The following is a 21086-nucleotide window of genomic DNA, read 5'->3' as shown; positions in this document are numbered from 1 at the left end:
CTCTTTCTCCTTCCCTCCTCTCTCTAAAAATAAATAAATAAAATCTTTTTTTAACTCTAGAGAAAAATACATGCATAAAATGCAATATTACATAATGTAAACTACTAAAAAAATGAAGAGACTAATAAATTCTAAGACCTTTTGCCAAGGAGACTCTATTTTTATTTTTAATATGTGAAACGTTCCTTCACAAACGGTATGCCTGTCCCAGGCAGAGCGTGTCTTCAGAGGTTATACAACGTGAACGCTGATCATTTTAACATGAAAAGTGATTACATGAAGCAAAACTGTACATAGCTCAGGCGAAGTGCCAATTGAGCGACACAAGCCATTTCGGCTGGGTTAGAGCGTCTGTCTTTTCATACATAGCATGACAGGAAGTGTCGTGAAGTTTACATATTTCCTGTAGGGGAGCCTTGGGTTATATTTGCCACGATTTGCTGGCATTCAGCTGAATAAGAATGTGGGTACCAACGGTCTGCGGTCCACAGCATCCTCAATGAGCACCTTGCCCCGCCCCCAGAGTGGCTTTGGGGGCGTGGTCTCCTGAGGTTGGTGATGGATCCAGCTTCCCTCGGTCTTCCCTCGACGCGCGTCTGTTAATTCCATCCCATGACGATGTGAACCACAAGCAGGTAGCACATGCCCACCGTGCACGAGACGACCATCACCGGGAAGCCCAACCTGAAACCCAGAGAGAAGGGGGTTATGGTATCTGCCGTCTGGAGGGGCCAATGAGACCGAAAGCCATCGCTACATTGTTATTGCAAAAGAATACGTCCCTGGGAGCCTTCTGCCTCCACAAGGTCAAGGACTCTCGTGAACAGAAACCAAACCCGGGGTTTTAGCCTCGATAACATGGACTCACGCGCCTCGACTGACATCCCCCGCTGGGTGCCATTTTATTGGGGACCGGCTTAACAGTTTTGCAAATTGGTAATTGACTTTTCAGAGCCTCAGTCTGTTCCGACATGAGAGGGTTTGCCTTGAGGCCGACGCACTGTCAGTTTGTGTCACTGGGCCATTACTTAAATTCTGGGATGTGTCCTGTGGCCGTGTCAGCTCCCAGTGGCCCTTCCAAGACACCTGGTTTCCCTGGAAGGTCGTGTTCCTGCAGGGCCTTGAAGTCCCTCACGCTTCAAGCTGGGGGAGTTGGCGAGGTGGGGCTGGAAATAAGTTCTTGTCTAAGGAAGGTAGGATGGAAGAAGAGGATTTTCTTCTGTATTCGGTGAGGTGCAGGATGTACAGACAGATAAGCATGAATACGAAAGACGTCACGAAAACATGAAGGTCTCCCTCACCATACGCATCCCATAATGCACTTGTGTTCCCACACATTCCCATCCTGATGGGCAGATCCCAACAGATTCCTCCCATACCATCTGAGACCCATACTTTTAAGCCACTGTTGAATGTCTTATTGTCACTTAGAGAAGTCATTATGAAGGTCATGGTTTTTGTTCCAAAAAGCATTTGGTAAAATTCAACATTACCAGTCATTCATGGTAAAAACTTTCAACAAAGGGGGTATAGAGGGAACATAATAAAGGCCACGTGTGACGCATTTACAACTCACACTACACTCAGTTTTGAAACATGGGAAGCTTTTTCTCTAAGGTCAGGAGCAAGACAAAGATACCCACACTCACCGCTTTTATCTAACATGGTATTGGAAGTCCTAGCCACAGCAATCAAACAAGAAAAAGAAATAAAAGGCATCCAAATTGGAAAGGAAGTGGTAAATCTGTCACTATTTGAGGGCGACATGATATTATATATAGAAAAGACTCCACCAAAAACAACTCTTAGAACTAATAAATAAATTCACTCAACTTCCAAGACACAAAATCAGTAGACAAAAGTCAGTTGCATTGCTATACACTAATAAGAAACAGAAAGAGAAATTAAGAAAAAAATCCAGCCCCGGCCAGTGTGGCTCAGTTGGTTGGAGTGTTGTCCTATAAACCAAAAGGTCATGGTTTCGATTCCCAGTCAGGGTACATGTCTGGGTTGAGGGCTCAATCCCGATCAGAGTACATAGAAGAGGCAACCAATGGATGTTTCTCTCTCATATCGAAGGAGAAACTGACTGGGAAGTAAAAATGGCCAGTTATAAAAACACGGGGACGTAAAGTCCAGCTCAGGGAATAGAGTCAATAATGTTGTAAAAACTGTGTATGGTCTCAGGGGTACTAGACTTATTGAGGTGATCGCTTCATAAGTTATTAGACATAAGTAATGTCTAATCACTTGATTGTATACCTGAAGCTAATATACTATTGTATGTCAACTGTGGTTGAAAAGTAAAATAATTTAAAAATAAATAAATTAAGAGTGGCCTTTTGATGAAGAATATTACAGGTGAGGCAAACTTGAAGTGTGATTAATTTTTATTTAGTAGGTTCCATTTTAGGAATTCAGGTCTCTCTTTTTTTTTTTTAATTCATGATTCCAGAGGCACTGGGGGGCATACCATTTCAGCAGTCGGCTTTAGCTTTTAGCATCAATCTTTTGCTGAACCTGAAACCCGGTAGAGCCTACTGGGTTCTAAAACCCAAGCAGCTTGTCTTTCTGGATTACAGAACTGTTCAGACGTGACCATGCCAGGCTGTGTGCGCTTGTCTGTGTTCGGGGTTAACACACGTGCACCAGGAGAACAACCACAGAAAGGATGGGTGGGAAGCTTTGTGTTTGATGGGCACCCCAAGAGGAGCTTGGGCTGGTTTGCTATTACACCCATCACAAACAGAGAGCCTAGTGTACGGGTATTTGAAATGCCCTGGCCCAGTGGCTCAGTAGGTTAGAGCAATGTCTCGACACACCAAGGTTGCAGGTTCGATCCTCAGTCAAGGCACATACAAGAGGCAACCAACGAATGCATAAATACGTAAAACAAATTGATGTTTATCTCTCTCCAAAAAAAAATCAATCAATGAAAAAATTTTAGACTAAAACATTGTGCTGAAATCTTTTAAAAATCATATATCATGGAGGAAAAAATGTGGTCTCATCTGAAGTGGCGGGAGGGGAGAGAACTTGCTAGAACTTTCCCTGGGCTCTCACAACAGCCTCCCATGCGGCCGCGAGCATCCAGGGGCAGAGGGAAGCCAGGGATAATCCTGAGGGGAGCCTGCTTCCAGCTGGGAAAGGCCAGTCACAAGACTAGACTCCGTGCACCAAACAGGATTTGAGAGTTTCTATATTAGTGGGAAGCTAGACATTAGGCTTCTTGTAAGAGAAGAAAGAAAAGATGCAGTTCACTTAATTATTATTATGTCCCAAGTATCGTGCTATGAGCTGTACGTGTGTCTTTTAATTATTTTTTTCAACAACCTGGACATCATTGGATAGCATCATTGCTACATTACAGGAGAGAAGACTGTGGTGCAAGGAATCATTCTAGAGACAGAAATCAGCTAGAACTGATTTCTAATGAGACGCTAAAGTTCTGGGGGTTTCTTAAAGTTGTCAGCAAAAGAAAGCATCATGTTAGAATTAGGGAAAACGTGGCTGAAAGAACAGTCTTTATCTTTTTTATTTTTAAGTCCTCACTTGAGGATTTGTTTATTAATTTTAGAGAAAGAGAAAGGGAGAGAGAGAGAAACATTGATTGGTTGCCTCCTGCATGTGTCCTCACCAGGGACTGCACCCGCAACCTTGGTATTATGTGCCCTGACTGGGAATTGAACCTGCAGCCTTTTGGTGATTGGATGATGCTCCAACCAACTGCGCCAGTGCTTTAATGTGCCTGACATGTCCCCCCACCATTACTTTCAAGGAAGTGTTATATCAAAGCAGCCAGGCCATCTGAGCCCTGAAAACATGGGGAGAAGGTAGGCTGTGGGTTCTGCCATCCTCCCTCTTCCTGGTGCCCCAGCCCAGGCCAGTCTGTCCTGGACGGTGGGCTGGGTCCCTAGGCTGCTACTATTCTCCCCAGCCACCGTCGGCCACTAACCACCATCCTTTGGAAGGTGGGCTCTGGAGTCTCCCCACAGAGAGCTCTGTTACTCCCCAAGATGCTGCGGGCATAGGGTCTTGACCTGTAAACAATATTGGACCCAGGTCTGGCTCCCTGCTGCTATGAAAGCCAATACTTGAGAGGCAGGCACTGGCGTTAGGAAAAATGGTTTATTCAAGAGCCAGCAGCCTGAGAAGACGGGGGACTCGCGTCCCAAAGCCCATCTCCAACTCTCAGTGCAGGCAGGCATCTCTGTGAGGAGAGGGAGGGAAAGCAGAATAAAGAGACCGAGGGAGCGGATTTTAAAGTTCTCCCCCTGCAGACAAGCGCAGTACGTTCCGATAAAGATCTCAACACTGGTAGAGCAGTGGTCTGCTGTGCGTCATCCTGGCTGAAGGTCAGCAAATCTCCCAGAGCTGGAATGTCTTATACGAACACGTAGTTTATCTACAAGCTACGTGTCAGTCAGAGTCCGCACTTCCAGAAACAAGGTCGAAATAATGGCAGGGTGGGTTACATAAAGGCTACCTTCTTTCGCAACATGACCCCCTTTAGCCCCCACATGGGTTTCTTTGTATGTCTCTAAGTGTCCTTCAAAATGAAATTCCAAAGTCAAATACATTTGAGCAATGCTGGCTAAAGAATGACACAGGTTACTCGGGTAAGTAACCGCAGGATTCTCGGAATCTAATATTTAAGGTGCCCTGTGGTTCTCTAAGCGTCGGGCGTATTACGCAGTGTTTCCAAATGAGTCTGCCCTGAGTCCCCTCTGTCCTCTGTCCCCTGAGTTACTTGAAGCAAGCGGTGTTCTGCGGGATACACTTTAAAGAGGAATGGACAGAGACAAGATTGAGGACCAAGAATTAGGGACATAGCAGGGCCCAAAACCTCTTTTAGTTACTTAGGTGCAAAGAAAGGGAAGAGTAAAAGGCCAGGGTTCATGTTTGTGTCTCGCTGCAAAAGAATGCGGGAGAGTTACTTCCGTTCTGAATATTCAGGATTATCCTGACCGTACATAACAGTACCTTTTCCGTCTCAATCTAAGGCGCGTGTCTCCCTTAATAAATTTCACTCCACTGCGGCCATTGGACACATCAGCAACATTTATCAAGGCTCGCAACTCAAACTGGGCATTTTCAGGATTAAAGAGTTCGTCGTAAAGGGTAAAGGGGGGTCACATATTTGCAGACAGAAGATGTGACTTTGGGTGGCGGACACACAATGCAATATACATACACATCGTGCATCCTAGACATATACACTTGAAATGTACGTAATTTGATCAACCAATGTCAGCCCAGTAAATTTAATTTTTAAAAGAAGATGCGGAAGCAAATGCAGAAAGGAAAAAGAGCTAGCCGCTTCACAAAGCATTCCATCGTGGGCTCCAATTGATAGGTAATTGAAAGGTGGCGTTTTCAGTGCGTCGAATGCTGCTTGTACTCCCGGCTCTTCATTCCTGTTCCCTGCAGTACCATGGAAATACCATCTCTCCCGGGGACTTCCAGGCCCCCGGAGACTCCTTCCCCAGTTCTCCCAGTGCCTTCAGCTCTTTGTCAGATGAAAGCGACTTTCAGTCTTTGATGATTCTCATCCCCGCTTCCAAACTCATTCCTGTGTCCCGCCTCACTAGATATTAAAGCAAACTGCCCCCAACCGCAAGCATCTCTGGTGACCCCTGAGAGGGTGTGCTTCACTGTTATCATGCCACTCAGAGAGGACAATGTTTTTTGACTTTCGCTTTGCCGTTCATTGATACTGACTTCCTAAGATCTTCAGATTTCGGGCAATTGAAACTGTGATCGTAAAATCTATTTATTTCTTTTGTGTTATTTATCATCTTTTTTTTTTTTTTAAATCTCACCCGAGGCCATGCTTATTGATTTTAGGGAGAGGAAGGAAGGGAGAGAGAGAAATCGATGTGAGAGAGAAACATCAATTGGCTGCCTCTCATATGTGCCCCGACCGGGGATCGAACCCGCAGCCTTTCAGTTTACAGGATGATGCTCCAAGCAATGGAGCCACACCAGCCAGGGTTGTGTAATTTATCATCTTTAATAACTGAGTCATCCTTTCCTGTATGCCATATTAGAAAGTAAGACAGTTCTAAAAACTGTAAAACTAACTTACATATTGGACATTAATATTGCAGAATTATAAGCATCGTTTACATGTGAAGAAAGTTAAGCCTGAGTAGTAAAGTGATTTGCGGCAGTTGGGTTCTTTATGACGTTTTTCAGCCTCTACCACGTGCTGGACGATGTTGCACGTGCTGGAGATATACTGACGGGGAAAGACATCAAAAAGTGTCTGCTCTATTGTGACTTACATTCTATTTTGAAGAAGAAGTTAAAATTGAACCCAATTTTTCCCCTTGCTCAGTCTCCCCCCTCTCTCTCTCTGTTTCTCTCTCTCTCTCCCTTCTTTGTTTAATACCATGATAATCCTTTAAATGTGTGTGTTCACATATATATGTGTGTGATGTCCAAAATTGATGAAAAAAACATTTTTATTTAAATAAAAACTAAATTAGGCCCTGGTCAGGTAGCTCAGATGTTTATAGCATCATTCGGATGCATCAATGTTGTGGGTTCGATACCCAGTGAGGGCACATACAAGAATCAACCAAGGAATGCATCAATAAGTAGAAGAACAAATCAATGACTCTCTCTCTCTCTCTCTCTCTCTCTCTATTTTTATTTATTTATATTTAGAGCTAAAGGAAGAGAGGGAGAAAGGGAGGGAGAGAAACATCAATGATGTGAGAGATACATTGATCAGTTGCCTCTCGCATGCCCCTGCTGGGGACCTGGCCTGCAACCCAGGTGTGTGCCCTGACTTGGAATCGAACCAGCAACCCTTTGGTTCACAGGCTAGCACCCAATCCACCGAGTCACGCCAACCAGGGAGCTCTCTCTTTCTTTCTCTCTCTCCCCACTTCTTCTCTCTCTCTCTCTCTAAAAGCCAATAAAAAAATTTAAACTTCTAAATAAAAGCTAAATAATTTCCAACAAGTCTAATTCCTATGTTTACTACTCCTCCTTCCCCAGGTCTCCAAGTCACTCATTTTACACCCAAGCCCTTCCTTCACATTATGTCAAGATCTGGGATTTATGCCAGAAAGCTGGTGTCAGAACCCATCCAACTATGAAATTTTGTCCCTACAAAAGAGCAAAGACAAATATCTGGGCAGAGTAAACAGGCGCCAGAGACCGCAAAAGGGAATGCCACCTTAACACATGAAATCCTGGAAAATCTCCTAAAACAGGGAAAGAGAAATAAGGATGAACTTGAACAATAGTGAAGATGAGGAAAAAATTGGCAAGAAATTCTGAGAATGACATGAGAAGATATCTCTTTAGACTGTGGCTATGTTCTTGGTGGGAATAAATGAACATTAAATCGGGGGCGGGGTAAGAATTGAGTTCCAATCAGGAGCTGTTGCTCGTCTGCAGAGATGAGCCGCCCCAGAGACGGCAGGCGAGGATGCTGCTAGGGGTTGCGGGGCGGGCTGAGCTCAGGGCAGCCCGTCCTGCCTCAGAGAGCGAGTTAGGACCGCGCTTGGTATGTGTCCTTCCGCGAGAACGCGGGTTCCAATGGAGCGACGTCGATGACGAAACAGAGGAAGAAAAGATAGTCTGATCTTCCGACGGCATGCTCCCGTCTAAAGAAGATGTGGAAGCTGTCCCATTGCACATCCTGAGGGTATTTCGTAAGGCAAGTTGAGAAGCAACCTATCGCAAATTTCCTCACCAGGGACGTACGAGAAATGTTGTATTTTCTTGGCAAAACCGAAAGCCACAACGAAGTGATCAATCCTCGTAAAAGTGACCATTGCTAAGAAGAACCCATCCTTTGCACATCTCTCGCTTGATTTACGGCTACTCGGTTACTGCATGTATTTCACTAAGAAGCCTCCAGCGAGTGGTATTTGTAGGGGCAGCGCTGGGCGGTTTTTGAGGGGCCGGGCCTAAGAGAATAGAGATGGGAAATGGTTCGCCCTTGTGGACTGAATTCAGCATCTCTCCCCCCTCCTCCAATTCATCATTCCCTTCTCTCCCTGCTGCCCCTCAAAGTGCTACTGGGAGCCCCCTCGTCGAAGACCTTTGATTTATTTGCCCATTTAACAGTACACATTGGAAGCCTACAAGCCCCACAGTGACTATAAACTAAATAAGCTAACCCTTGCCTTTCGTAGCTCCTAAGTTCATAGAGGAGACAGACTCGTTCACAACTGCCATAACACAGCGTGACGTGTGTGATTACTCCTACCTGGTTCTGACGGGCCCTTGTGCATCAACTCATTTATCAGATGTTATTGTGCTGGGCTTGGGGCTCGGACTAAAGGATTATAGGGAAATGCATGAGGTGTTCTCAGTAGCCGGAGATCATCGCATCTTACGTGGGACCAGTCAGACTGCCCACCCTCTGTGATCTATCAATATTTCATTAAGAAGGTGTTGCTCAGCCCTGGCTGGTGTGGCTCAGTGGATTGAGCCCCGTCCTGCAAACCGAAGAGTCGCCTGTTCAATTCCCGTAAGGGCACATGCCTGCGTTGAGGGCCAGGTCCCCAGTAGGGGGCGCACGAGAGGCAACCACACACTGATGTTTCTCTCTTTCTCCGTCCCTTCCCCTCTCTCTAAAAATAAATAAACAAAATCTTTAAAAAAAAAAAACAAAAACCTGGATCTCTCGGGTTTTTAGGACCACCTGCAACGTAGATTTATCTCATCTATCCTGCCAGCTCTGAAGGAGGCGGAGGAGCAATGGGGATAATGAAGTGGTTCACATAGCCTGGGACCAACCGAGCCCTGCCGCTCAGAGCCTGCGGCATCTTATTTGCCAGACAGCTTTTGACTCGGACCAGAAATTCATCACCTGCGTAGCTCAGCTGGCTTTTAAAAAATATAAGGCTTAGAGCAAATTAGCTCTGTGGCATCTTGGGTGTGTTTGGTAAACTGCTGCTAAGATCTGACAAGGATAATGTTATCTTTTCTCTTCAGGGATGTTTCCCAAGCACGGCCAGCCTTGAAGTCTGCTGAAAACAGCCGTCTGCCATTTAAAACATAATTACGGGTGAATCTTAGCCAGAGATCTTCTCTTGTCAAGATGTCCAGGATTCAGTTTAAAAAAAAAAAAAAAAGCAATTCTTCCTTCAGTTGCTGCACTTATTACTGAAACAACTTTTATGCGGGTTTTCGTTGCTGTTTTTTAGCTATGAAGGTTTGTTTGGAGTTCTTGTTTTAATTCTGCTGTGCGTAGAATCATAGGTGAGAGCAGGAAGTCACCTCAATGCCATGTCGTTTGTTCGTTCATTCATTCATTTGCTCAGTAGGCGCCCACTGTTTACCCTGACCCATCATTCCTCCAGATATTAACTGAGAAAAACAAGATAGAAGCTTCAAGCCAAGGTCATGGCCAACTTGCAGGTTGGGTGGGAGGCAGGACCATCTCCACTGAGAACATGCTCCCTGCTCGGTCCTCGGTGCACACAGCCCCTCAGCCTCTCCTCCGTGCCTGTGACCTCTGACCCCTGTCGCCCTAGAGCAAACGCGGAGGTCCCCTACATAGACCCGCTGTGCTTCACGTCTGTGAAAGGCAGCTTTGGGACGCTCCTGGGCAGAGGGGAGTTTTCCCAAACAAGGCAGCCTGAGGCAAAGGAGGGAAGAGCAAAGGATCTGAATCTGTCCGCTTCCAGATCATTCTACGGGGCTCCTGGGCCTGCTCGGGAGGGGACCTTGCAAGGTCAGTCTGGCTCGCGCACCCCAGGTAGCCTCGTCTTCGGTGTCCGCTTTCTGTTGATGGTGCCGTTGCTGTTGGGAGGGGCTGGGTGAGCGGATGTGCCCACCCCCCGGGCGGAGACCCACTGTAGCCCTCAGGGTAGACGACGCATTGCCCTGCTGCACGCACGCCACACGCGGCCCCTGCACACAGTGGGGCTACGGAACACCTACATGCAGAGAGGGGGACGGGCAGGGACGCAGCCCCGTCGCTGAGCTGCGACTGTGCCCACCCCGCGAATCAGACAGGACTTGCAGCGGGAGCCTCAAGGGGGCGCAGCGAGAGGAGCGCACGGGGCTCCCATTTCTGCTTCGGCCCCTTTGGATCCTGTCTGTGCAGCATCTAGCCTTGAATTCTCCGAGTCCGGCTCCGTGAAATACACACAAGTTTCTGGCATCGCTCGAGGCTCGTCTGAATATGAAGCAGGGGACAGCGTCGCCCGGCGCGTGCTTATCCCTTGTTAAAGCACAGAGTTTTCTAGCGGACCTGGCGCGGCTTTGGGGAGGCGGCGGAGTCCTGGGAAAGAACCCAGAAGCGACCGCAGAGGTTGGTCACCCAGAGGCACGTCTACCAGGTGGAGCTGGGGATACTGCAGGAGCCAAACAGAGGGAGGGGACTTGGGGGCTAAGAACCTGCTGGTCTCCTAGAGAAAGGTCCTGCCCAGGGAAGAAAGGCCTTTGCTTAGTAAGCCGGAGGCTGCATGGAACTGGCCGGGTGGCTCAGTGGGTTGGAGTGTCGTCTGTACACCAGAAGGTTGCAGGTTCGATTCCCGGTCAGGGCACATGCCTGAGTTGGTGGTTTGATCCCTGGTCGGGGCACATACTGGAAGCAACTTCTCTCTCTCTCTCTCTCTCTCTCTCTCTCTCTCTCTCTCTCTCTCTCTCTCCCTCCCCCTCTCTCTCTCTCTCTCTCCCCCTCATCAATAAACACGTCCTCGGGTGACGATTTAAAAAAAAAATGCCGCACCCAGGATACGGAAGGAAAGCTGCGTGTGCGGAAAAAGGGAGGCCCTGAGCAGCCTAACACAGCAGCTCTGCGTCGGCCCCTGCGGGAACAGGAGACACCCGGGGGCCCTCCAGCGGCACGGCCCGCAGCCGTCCAGGTCCCAGGTGGACCGCAGGCGTTGCGGATGGGCGGGGCCGCCGTGGGGACCGCCCCCCGCGCCACCGACGCGCGCCGCCCACCTGTGCAGGGACTACTCCCCGCCGTTCTGCGCCCCGGTTATTACAGGAAATCCCTGCAGAAGCCGGCACGGCGGGGCCACACCCTGGGACCCGCGGGGTGGGAGAGGGACCACAGGTGGCTGTCGGCTCAGCTGTCGCATGGGGAGCGGCCATTTGTCACGGTCCAGGCGCGCAGACAGCGCCGGCCCTTTCTGCAGGGTAAGAAAACAGTCTTGCTTTTCCCCGCGCTGCGTCCGCGCCGACTCAGGGATGAGGCTCCGGCTGCCACGTGCGCGGCCCCTTGTGAGGGGGCAGCAGTGACTCAAAAGCTGAGGCACCTCATCCTGGGGATGGGGGAGGCGGGGGTCAGTGCGCTTCTAAATTGTCCTCTCTAAGGTCCCTCCGCTGTCCCCGGAGTGTCCCCCTGGGGGAGGTAGAGCAGGAATCCTGAAGCCATTTCCAGTCCTTTCGTCTCGTTGCCTCTTACCATACAGATCAGGGACTAAAACGATGAGACGCAGAGCAAAAAGGAGTTGTATAGGAAGTAAATGGATGGAAAGATCTTTAACTTTTTATTGATTTTAGAGACAGAAAGAGAAACACCGATTTGTTGTCCCACGTATTGGTGCCCTCACTGGTTGATTTTTGTATGTGCCCTGACCGGGGATCGAACCCACCACCTTGGTTCATCAAGACGACGCTCCACGCCACTGAGCTATCTGGCCAGGGCCACTTTAATATCTAAATGAAGAGCCCCGGTTTCCACTCTAACTGAGATGAAACAATGAGATGCACGTCAGTGCCCGGCCGGAAGCAGGCGCTCCATAAATGGCAGACGCTTCTCCTGTGAGAAGTATTTTAAAGTTAGAGTTAGCATAGCACTCCAAAGGGACAGAGGGTGATTGAAGGGTTTATAGGCCACGACTTTGACAGGGGAAAATAGCCCCCTCCCATTCTAAGTGTGCGAGGGAAAGGAAGTGTGTAAATTTCCCGCTGCGGCCGATTTCAAGCACCAAAGCGACATCTCTGAGCCAGAGCCTGGAGAGGGACCAGTGGGCCACGCTGTTCTACCAGATTCCTACCATACGGATAAAATGAAAGTACATAACCCTCCAGGGCAGAGACAGCGTCCAAAGCACCCAAGTAATTACGAAGTGATGCATTCTGACTCTTTATTACTTTTGTTTGAATACATTTTCTTTCCTTGTAAGTTTCCAGAATTTCCTTTTGAGCATTGACTCTGTAGGTGGCAAAAATCCTAAAAATGTAGCAATTAGCTCTCGCCCACACTGGGGATAAGTGTATGCTGCTTCCAGGGGGAAAGAACTCCCTGTTTTGGTGTCAGGGTGTTTTGCATCCAAGTTCCTGCGTTCCTCCAGGAAGTTCCATGAACGTGAGCAGGGCAGATCCTGGTGTGTTCGGTCCACCACGGGGAGGCTCACGCCCCCAAGAGGCACGTGAAGAAACCACCCTTGGCATGCAGGAAGCTCGGGGGGACCTAACATATTCGTTCCATTCACTCATGGGTGTCCTCATTCTGTTGGCTTAGGCAGTTGGCTAGTTAATAAAGGAAGGGAGAAAAGGGAATCGACTATCAGGAGCCTGCTTGCTCCCCTGGGAAGTTACAGCGTCACACACTCCCGGGGAAACTCCAAATGGGCAGGAAAGCTTCCCTACGGGTGCTAATGAATTATCAGAGGGAGAAGGAGGGGGAGATGCTTGCTGGGCACATGCGCAGTAGAAACGAGATGTTGTGACAGAACTTTTGGACGCGCAGTAGAAGTCAAGATGGCTCAGGAGAGACAAATCTAGTTAAGCAGCAACTTCAAAATGAATTCGAAGTATATCAATAACTAGTTGGTCACCCAGGTTCTGCACGTGCATAACAATCCCTGGAGGCAACAGGTGACTTTATAAAGCACAAACCATGATACTCCAGACACAGAGAAGGAACTTGATGTTGGGACTGGTCTCATGAGAACCTTGACCTTGTGAGGAGGCAAGGCAAGGCCTGCGGGGCTGTGCATGGGAAAGAGCGAGACCCAGCCGCTGTGTCCTGGTGCCCGGGCGTGACGTGCGTCAGAAACGCAGCCCAGGAGGAACCACTACGTCCACTGAGAACATTCTCACCATTTCCGGAGTCTAATGCAACGACCCCAGGTGGCGAAGTTTCAGTTTCAGTTTAATAAAAAATAAATAAATAAATACATTTTAATCGCTTTTTTACTTTTTTAAGATTTTATTTATTTATTTACTTTTAGACAAGGGAAGGGGGGAAGAGAGAGGGGGAGAGAAACATTAATGTGTGGTTGCATTTCACGCTCCCCCTACTGGGGACCTGGCTCACAACCCAGGGATGTGCCCTGACTGGGAATCGAACCGGCGACCCGCCAGTTCACAGGCAGGTGCTCAATCCACTGAGCCACACCAGCCAGGGCAAATCTTTTTAAAAGTAAATAAAATAAATAAAAATAAGACTGCATGTTACTTGCAATAGCCAAGATCTGAAAGCAGCCCAAGCGCCCATCAGTAGCTGAGCCTGTGGTACATTTACACAGTGGAATGCTGTGCAGCCATAAAAAGAAGGAAATCTCACCTTTTGCAACAGCATGGATGGACCTGGAGAGCATTAGGCTGAGTGAAATAAGCCAGGCGGTGAAAGATAAATACCATATGACCTCACTCACGTGCAGAATCCAATGAACAAAATAAACTAACAAACAAAACAGAAGCGAACTCATAGATACGGAAGACAGACTGATAGCTGTCGGAAGGGAGGATATGGGGGCTGAGTGAAAAAAGGGAAGAGATTAAGCCCAAAGGAAAAACTCTTACAGACACAGACAACAGCGTGGTCATGAGCAGAGAGAAGGGGTTTGGGGGAGGTAGAAGAGGGTAAAGGAGGTATCAATGGCGATGGAAGGAGACTTGGGGTGGTGAACACACAACACAATGCACAGATGACGTATTGTCGAGTTGTACACCTGAAACCTACATAATTTTTATTTACCCTTACGCCAATAAGTACAATAAAATTCTTTTAAAAAAAACCCAAAAAAAACAAAAAAAAAAAACAACAACAAGGCTGCCGCTTTAAGGAATTCCATCTCAACCACGGTTTTCCCGGAGGAAGCCAGGTGGGTTTTCTGACAGAGACCAGCTGCTCAGGGCGCCAGAGCCGCATCACAATGGGACGCGAAGGAATCCAGGCAAGGTTTTCATTCACTGAGAGAGCTCCTAATAAACAGCTTTTAGAAACATGATTCTCTCTCAGCATCGCACAGCGTGGAAGCCACGCCCCCTGCAGTTGCCAGGGAGACTCTCGGAGACCACAGCCCGGGCCCTGAGCAGAGTCCGGAGCAGGCCCCGGGGCTCAGCGGGCGCCATCCGCTCACCAGCTCCGTATGAGTTGAAGAGCCACTCTGTGCAGATTCCGTGCCCAGCCTGGGGACCTGTCCTTAGGGGCCTTTTGCTCTCGTCGGGAGACGGAGATGGCAGAGAGCAGGTGAATGCAGGTGCACATGGTGGGAGGTGGAAGCGGTGAGGGAAGAACGGGCCAGGGGAGGGGCGGGGCCGAGAGGAGCTGGCCCACGTGGCCTCCAGGAAAAGGAGGCTTTGAGCAGCGATCTGGGAGATGTGAGGCTGAGACAGGATACCAAGAAGGTAGGAAAATTCCTTGGCAGGTGGAATAGGGAAACTGAGGCAGGTAGCTGAACAAACTGACCAAGCAGTTTAGGGCCAGATACTGAAGGTCACCTCCCTGGAGGTGACCTCTAGGTATCAGTTGTATATCAGCTCCAGGCGCAGAGAACCGGCAAAACCAGGTGGGCGACACCAGGACCAGCTGCAATGACTGACGGCCCCCTGCCCTGTCCCTGACCCGTGAGTGCGACCAGGACCCTGAGGGACAAACCTGGAGACTGATGACTCTTCTGCCGAAAGACCCCCTAAGCTTCCCGCCTGCCTAGACTGGCAACCAGGGCAGCAACAGGCAGCGGCAGCTCGTCCCGGGCTGACCCCCTAAACCCGTCCCCAAGGCCTCCTCTTCTCTGACTTCCCAGTGAGCAAAGGCAGCCCAGCCTGGGCTCCCCTGTGGCTTCTCCCGTGCTAAGCCCCTCCTGGCTTCACTGTGCCCGGCTTTAATAAACGTACCCTCATAGTCACCTGGACTCACGTAGTGGAACCCTTCCCACACGAGGTCAAGAACTCACACACGGGCGCTGGCCCCAGGCAGCCCCGCCCAGGGTCCGGGCCCCGGTCCCGTAACAAGGTGTCAGGTGCCTGGATGGTGGACAAGAGTCCCACCAAGAGGCCACAGCCAGGACAAGAAGCGTGGGGCAGCCGGGGGCTCCGAGTGTTCATAAATCAGTAGAAAGGCCGCAGTAAGGCGGGGGGGGGGGGGGGGGACGCGGCCCGGTGGGCGGGGCCAGAGCGCAAGGCCTCCCGGATCGCCGTAAGGATTCAGTAACACAAAGTGTATTATCTGGCCACATGGGGTTAAATTAGATGCCACTTAAAGAAAAATCTTGGAGAATGCCCAAAGAGTTGGAAACTAAAGAACAGATTTCCAAAGAACCTGTGACTCAAAAAAGGAGCCCAGAGAGAAATAGAAAGCCCTGTGCTTGGCAGGGAAATGAACACACACAGTATCAGAACGCGCAGGACGGCGCTCACTAAGCAGCCCTGTGGCGAGACCTCCAGCTCCGGACGCTGCATTCGAGAAGGACCCCGTCACTGCCCTCAGCTTCCCCTTAAGAATCCATAAAAAAAGTAACACAGAGTGAGCGGAAGAAAAACAAAGTTCAGATCAGAAATCAATGAATTAGAAAAGGGAAAAACAAGGAAATCAGAAGTAAGGTCTCACAGAATATCAATAAAATTGATAAGCTTCTAGCCCGGGTGGTCAGGGGAAAGAGAGAGAACACATGAAGTATCAATGTTGATTGAATGAGAGAAGTTAATAGCACCAGAGTCTACAAATATTAAGTGTATATTAAGAAAATAAAAGACTATTTCGTGTGATAAGATTCATTCAAGAAGAGATAGGTAATACAAATAGATCTGTAGCTATTAAAGAAATTGAAATCATACTAAAAACATTCCCAAAAAGACAACGGACAAACCAGGTGGTTTTACAGGTGAACTATACCAACATATGTGATGAGATTATCATAGTTCTACAGAACCGCTTCCAAAAATTAAACAAAATACAGTACTCCCCAACTTGGTCAATGAGGCCAGAATTACCCTGATACAAAAGCCACACAAAAACAGTAAAAGAAGCCCTGGCTGGTGTGGCTCAGTGGATTGAGTGCCAGCCTCCAAACCAAAGGGTCGCTGGTTGGATTCCCAGTCAGGGCACATGCCTGGGCTGTGAGCCAGGTCCCCAGTAGGGGGCGCGCGAGAAACATTGATGTTTCTCTCCCTCTTCTTCTCCCTCCCTTCCCCCACTCTAAAAATAAATAAAATAAAACCTTAAAAAAAAAGCAAGTAGCATGGTGACTGCCGGGGGGGATGCGGGCCGGGGGGGTTCGTTTTGTGTTCAATATGTGTGAATCTCAAAGTAATTGTGCTTAGAATCAGAAACAAGACGAAACAAGCACGCATGCTGTATAATTCCAGTCATATAAAACTCGAGAGTGCAAACTAATTTTTTAGTGACAGAAGGCAAATTAGCAGTAGCTTGGGTGGGGGAGGGGCAGGAGACACTGTCTGGGGGAGGGGTCACGGGTGGGTTAACTGCTGATTATGGAGAGTGTTCACAGGTGTATAAATGTCAAAGCACCAAATTTCACACTTTAAACATTTGCAGTTTATTTGATAATGCTCCATGAATCGAGAGTATTTGATTACTCAAAATATCCCATTTCCTGGATAATGGTTGCTATGGTATTGAAAATATAAACCTGCGAATGTGTTGGAAAATACCTATTATAAGAGTCATATCAACAACTTGGCTTCTGATAAATTGGATAAATCAATGAAAAAAAAACCCATTTGCAGTTGATTGCATATCAATTGTACCCCCATAAAGCTGCTTAAAATAAAGAGACTATTGCAGAATATAGCAAAATGTTCAAACAACTACCAAAATCTTTACTCATTCAGCTTTTAAAAAAAAGACTTCATTAACAAACTCACAGAGAATCCTCACCCAGAAACTTTTTAAAGAATAGTAAACTTTCACCTTTTACCTCTGTCTACCATACAGGGTTTGGAAAACTCAACATTAATATTTTGTTCATCGCTTGTGAGTTTTGACCTAAGCGAGACATAAAACATCTGCACACAGGAAAGAAAAATTAACCCATATTCCTTGTACTTAAATTGTCTTCTTGAAACTTGGCCCACTGTGAGTTCGTGAAGCAAGAATGGTCCATTTTCGTGTGGACGGATATAGAATCCTGTCTTAGTTTATATTAAAAAGAGAATTGCCCACAGTACTTTCACACAGAATGTTCTTTTTGCTTCCCGTAATTCTCCCCACGGTTTTCTTTCCTGAGGGCCTTTGACAAAAATAGAACCAAACAATGCGAGCTCCACAAAGGACTTCAGGAACCATCTGGTGCAACCTCTTCTTCTTTGGGTGAGTAAAGAAAAGCCCAGAAAAGGGAAGGTACCTGGGGAACCAGCAGGGGAGGACACGGTCCAGGCTGTACTCTCCTTCCTGGGGCTGAGAAAGACAACAAAGCCACCAGGGACCTTGGGGTGACCGTGGGCTTAACACCCCAATCACCTGTGCCAGAGTGAGGCTCGGTCCTTGCATCCTCCTTCCCTCCCTCCCATCCTTCCTTCCTTCACTTGTTCATTCAATTCATCAATATTTACCTGGGACCTTGGGAGCACAAAGCACGTGTTAGGTTCTGCTCCCACTAGGATTACAAATCAGACCTTCCCTGCGCGTTCATTCTACCAAGACACACACACATTGGCCATGGCCGGGTAGCTCAGCTGGCTAGAGCATCGTCCTGATACGCCAAGGTTGTGGGTTCAAGCCCCAGGCAGGGACATGCAAGAAGCAACCAATGAACGCATCAGTAAGTGGAACAACAAATCGATGTTTCTCTCTCCCCCTTCCTCTCTTGCTCTAAAAATCAAGATGCACAGGCATTAAACAGATGGTTTTATGGACCTGCAGGCTCAACACCTAGGCCAGGGGTGTGTCTGTGAGCAGCCCAGCTGTGCTAGGCACTCCAGAGTGCAGCATGGGTCTGGTTGGAAAGTGCACGGCAGGGATGGTGCGGACCGTGAGCACCTGGACGGAGGGGACTCCCATCGTCACCACCAGATGGGCTCCAAAGCCATGGGACAGAACAGTGTGGAGAGCAAGACCAATACAATGGCATTGGTCCAGTCGAGATAGCATAAAGTACGTAAAACAAAATGGAGTCACTCACGTCAACCAAGATGGCTACCAGCCAGCCATGACACTTTGGTTCAAGAGAGGAAACTACCTAAGTCATGCTAGACACATCTGGCAAGGAGACACACCCAAGATATCTGAACACATGATCAGAACAGCCGTGTCTGCAGAGCGGGACCACCCATGGATAGGCTCCTGGGCAAATTCCACATCTGGCATCAGGCTCGCCAAGACATTTATCAAGAGACCCAGAAGGGTGGAGTACACACTTTCAAGGTATAAGTGAGGCGGGCTCCAGACCACTGAGGAGACGGCTGAGTTCCCCACCCCACAGCGCTGCTCCACGCTATGCTAACCTCCCTTGGCATCAGTCGCCGGAGGCCCTGCCCTACCGGATCGAGGACATCGCCTGCCCTGTTGCCCATCTGGCTCCAGAAATCCTTCCTTGCAAGACGCTGACGACTCCCTCGCCCACCGCGCTGTCTCCTGGACCCGCAGACTGAGACTCAGCGACTCAGGTTCACTCTCCCCCATTGACTGCTGCGAGTGTGTTATATTCCTCTTAGATTGTTAGACTGTGAGTAGTATATTAATGTAGGTTGATGTTCTACTGGGTGTGAACCTGCGCTCAATAAAAGCTGAGGGACTAGGCTAGTTACCATGTGTGACTCTTGTTTAGTTCTTGGTGCCAGGCTGCTCCGCAGGCAGCTAGCTGAGAGGTTGCCTGGCTGACTTATAGGAAAGACTGTATCACAAATAATATGCTCATGACAGACAGATGACCCAGCAAAGAGAGCAGCAGCCAGGCACACCTTGGGCGGCCCAATTTAAAGGGTCACCAAAGGCTTGTGGCTCGAAGTCACAGAGAACCGAGAGGACACAGCTCCTGCACCCAGTTGTTTAAGATGCTCTTGTAGAAGATGCTGAGTTCTGCTCAGTGCCAGGCTGAAACGGAGGCCAGATTCTAACTAATGGCTCCGGTACCACCGGCTCTGCACCCCAGCCTCCCGCAGGCCCTCCCCGGGGGCGGGAAGACAAAGTGTGACCTGAGAGCAGGGACTTCGTTTCGAGCTTTTGTCTCCAAAACAAGTTCTATATCACCCGCTGAAAAGAGCTAGACTTTTTTTATATTTTATTTATTTACCTTTAGACAGAACAGAAGGGAGGGAGAAAGGGGGAGAGAAACATCAATGTGTGGTTGCCTCTTGTGCGCCCTCTACTGGGGACCCAGCCCACAACCCAGGCATGTGCCCTGACTGGGAATCGAACCGGCAACCCTTTGGTTCACAGGCCAGTGCTCAATCCACTGAGCCACGACTTCAATTTTTTAGAGAGAACAAAAGATGGCTGTTTCTATTGTGCTTCATCTAAAGTTTCCAGACTTTAGAAGCCCAAAAGAGCATGAAGGCATAGATGTGGAAAGAGTGCACAAGAGAAAAAAGTTGTTTTTTCCCCACCCACAAGGATGAGGAGTCCAGGGAGTGGATTGCGAGGCTGAGCCGGGCCTGAGCTGCAGTTCCAGTTAGAGAAGGGACAGGACAGATGTCCCCTGGTAATCACCTCACTGTCCTCTGTGTCTGTGAGGTTTCTTGCTTATTTATTTGTTTTTCCTCAACCGCTTCACCTTTCTCACCCATCTCTCAACCCCCTCCCTTCTGACAGCTATCAGTCTGTCAGTCTGTTCTCTGTAACTACGAGTCTGTTTCTATTTTGTTGGTTGTTTTGATTCCACATACGAGTGAAATCATATAGTATTTGTTTTTCTCTGACTGGCTTATTTCACTTAGCGTAATGTTCTCCAGGTCCATCCATGTTGTCATAAAGGGTAAGACTTTCTTTTTCTCAGCTGAGTAGTATTCCACTGCGTACATGCACCACAGCTTTTTTATCCACTCACCTACCGATGGGCACTTGAAGGAGACATGACTTGGGCTGGTGAACGCGCAATACAATAGAAAGACAATGTATTCTAGAATTGTGCACCTGAAACCTACATAATTCTATTAACCAGTGTTACCCCCAATAAAGTTAATAGAAATTTCTTTAAAAAAAAGAAAAAAGGTCCCCTTGGAGTTTGGAGGAACTGGGGGGCGGGAGGCCAGACATCTTCCTGCCGGCAGTGGCGGTGACTCAGTAAAGCTCAGCAAAGCTCTACAAAGCTGCCACCGCAGAGACGCCGCTGGCCCTGTACCCGCCTGCGCGTTCGCTTCTGCGTTGTTAGACGGTCCCATCCGATCATGACACTAGAACTGATTTTCCCTGGATGGGCACCGCTCTGGCGTGTTTCTTTGGTATGAAAAAGGCTGTCCCATGAGAGAGAGGGTGTTTGCCATGAACACACACAAACGTTTCCAGTCCTGGCCAGGAATTTAGGGCATCATCCCAATGCACCAAGGCTGAGAGTTCGATCCCAGGTCGGGGCACATAGAAGAATCAAGCAATGAATGCCTCAATAAGTGGAACAACAAATCAATTTCCTCTCTCTAAAAATCAACTTTTAAAAATTACTGTTCAAAATGCTTCCACTCCAGTGATGGCCCCGACTTTGAAGAGGTGTATGCGACGCGGTACCTGCCCAGCCCCGCTTCACACTCGCGCGTCACTCTGTGATCGCGCCGCATCCTCAATGGCCTGGGCCAGACGTGGAATCATCCGTCGCACCACACACCGGACACGTCAGGGATCCCGTCACGCCCAGCCCACGCCGCCCCCAGGGCAAACCGCCAGCCTTCCGGCCTGGACAACTGCAGTCGCCCTAACTGTCCCCACTGCCCTGTGCCCATGGACAGAGCAGCTAGAGTGACATGAATAAACGAGGACC

The 21086-nt window shown here is 48.6% G+C and overlaps 1 protein-coding gene across 2 annotated transcripts in view; it reads right to left on the bottom strand.

The window, feature by feature from the left end:
- Window positions 1–599: 599 nt before the first annotated feature.
- Window positions 600–21086, bottom strand: part of OCA2 (OCA2 melanosomal transmembrane protein) — a 139012-nt gene continuing 118525 nt past the window's right edge. For both annotated transcript variants that reach the window (XM_054561981.1, XM_054561982.1), the window contains one exon: window positions 600–684. In XM_054561981.1, coding sequence (XP_054417956.1) covers window positions 600–684 — 85 coding nt within the window. The remainder of the gene's footprint in view (window positions 685–21086) is intronic.

The sequence above is a fragment of the Pteronotus mesoamericanus genome, unplaced genomic scaffold (genome assembly GCF_021234165.1).
Source record: "Pteronotus mesoamericanus isolate MK-2021 breed Mesoamerican mustached bat unplaced genomic scaffold, CSHL_Meso_final scaffold_582, whole genome shotgun sequence".
Lineage (NCBI taxonomy): Eukaryota > Metazoa > Chordata > Mammalia > Chiroptera > Mormoopidae > Pteronotus > Pteronotus mesoamericanus.
Note: the sequence above shows the minus strand (reverse complement) of the source record. Positions and strands in the feature narration are given on the sequence as shown.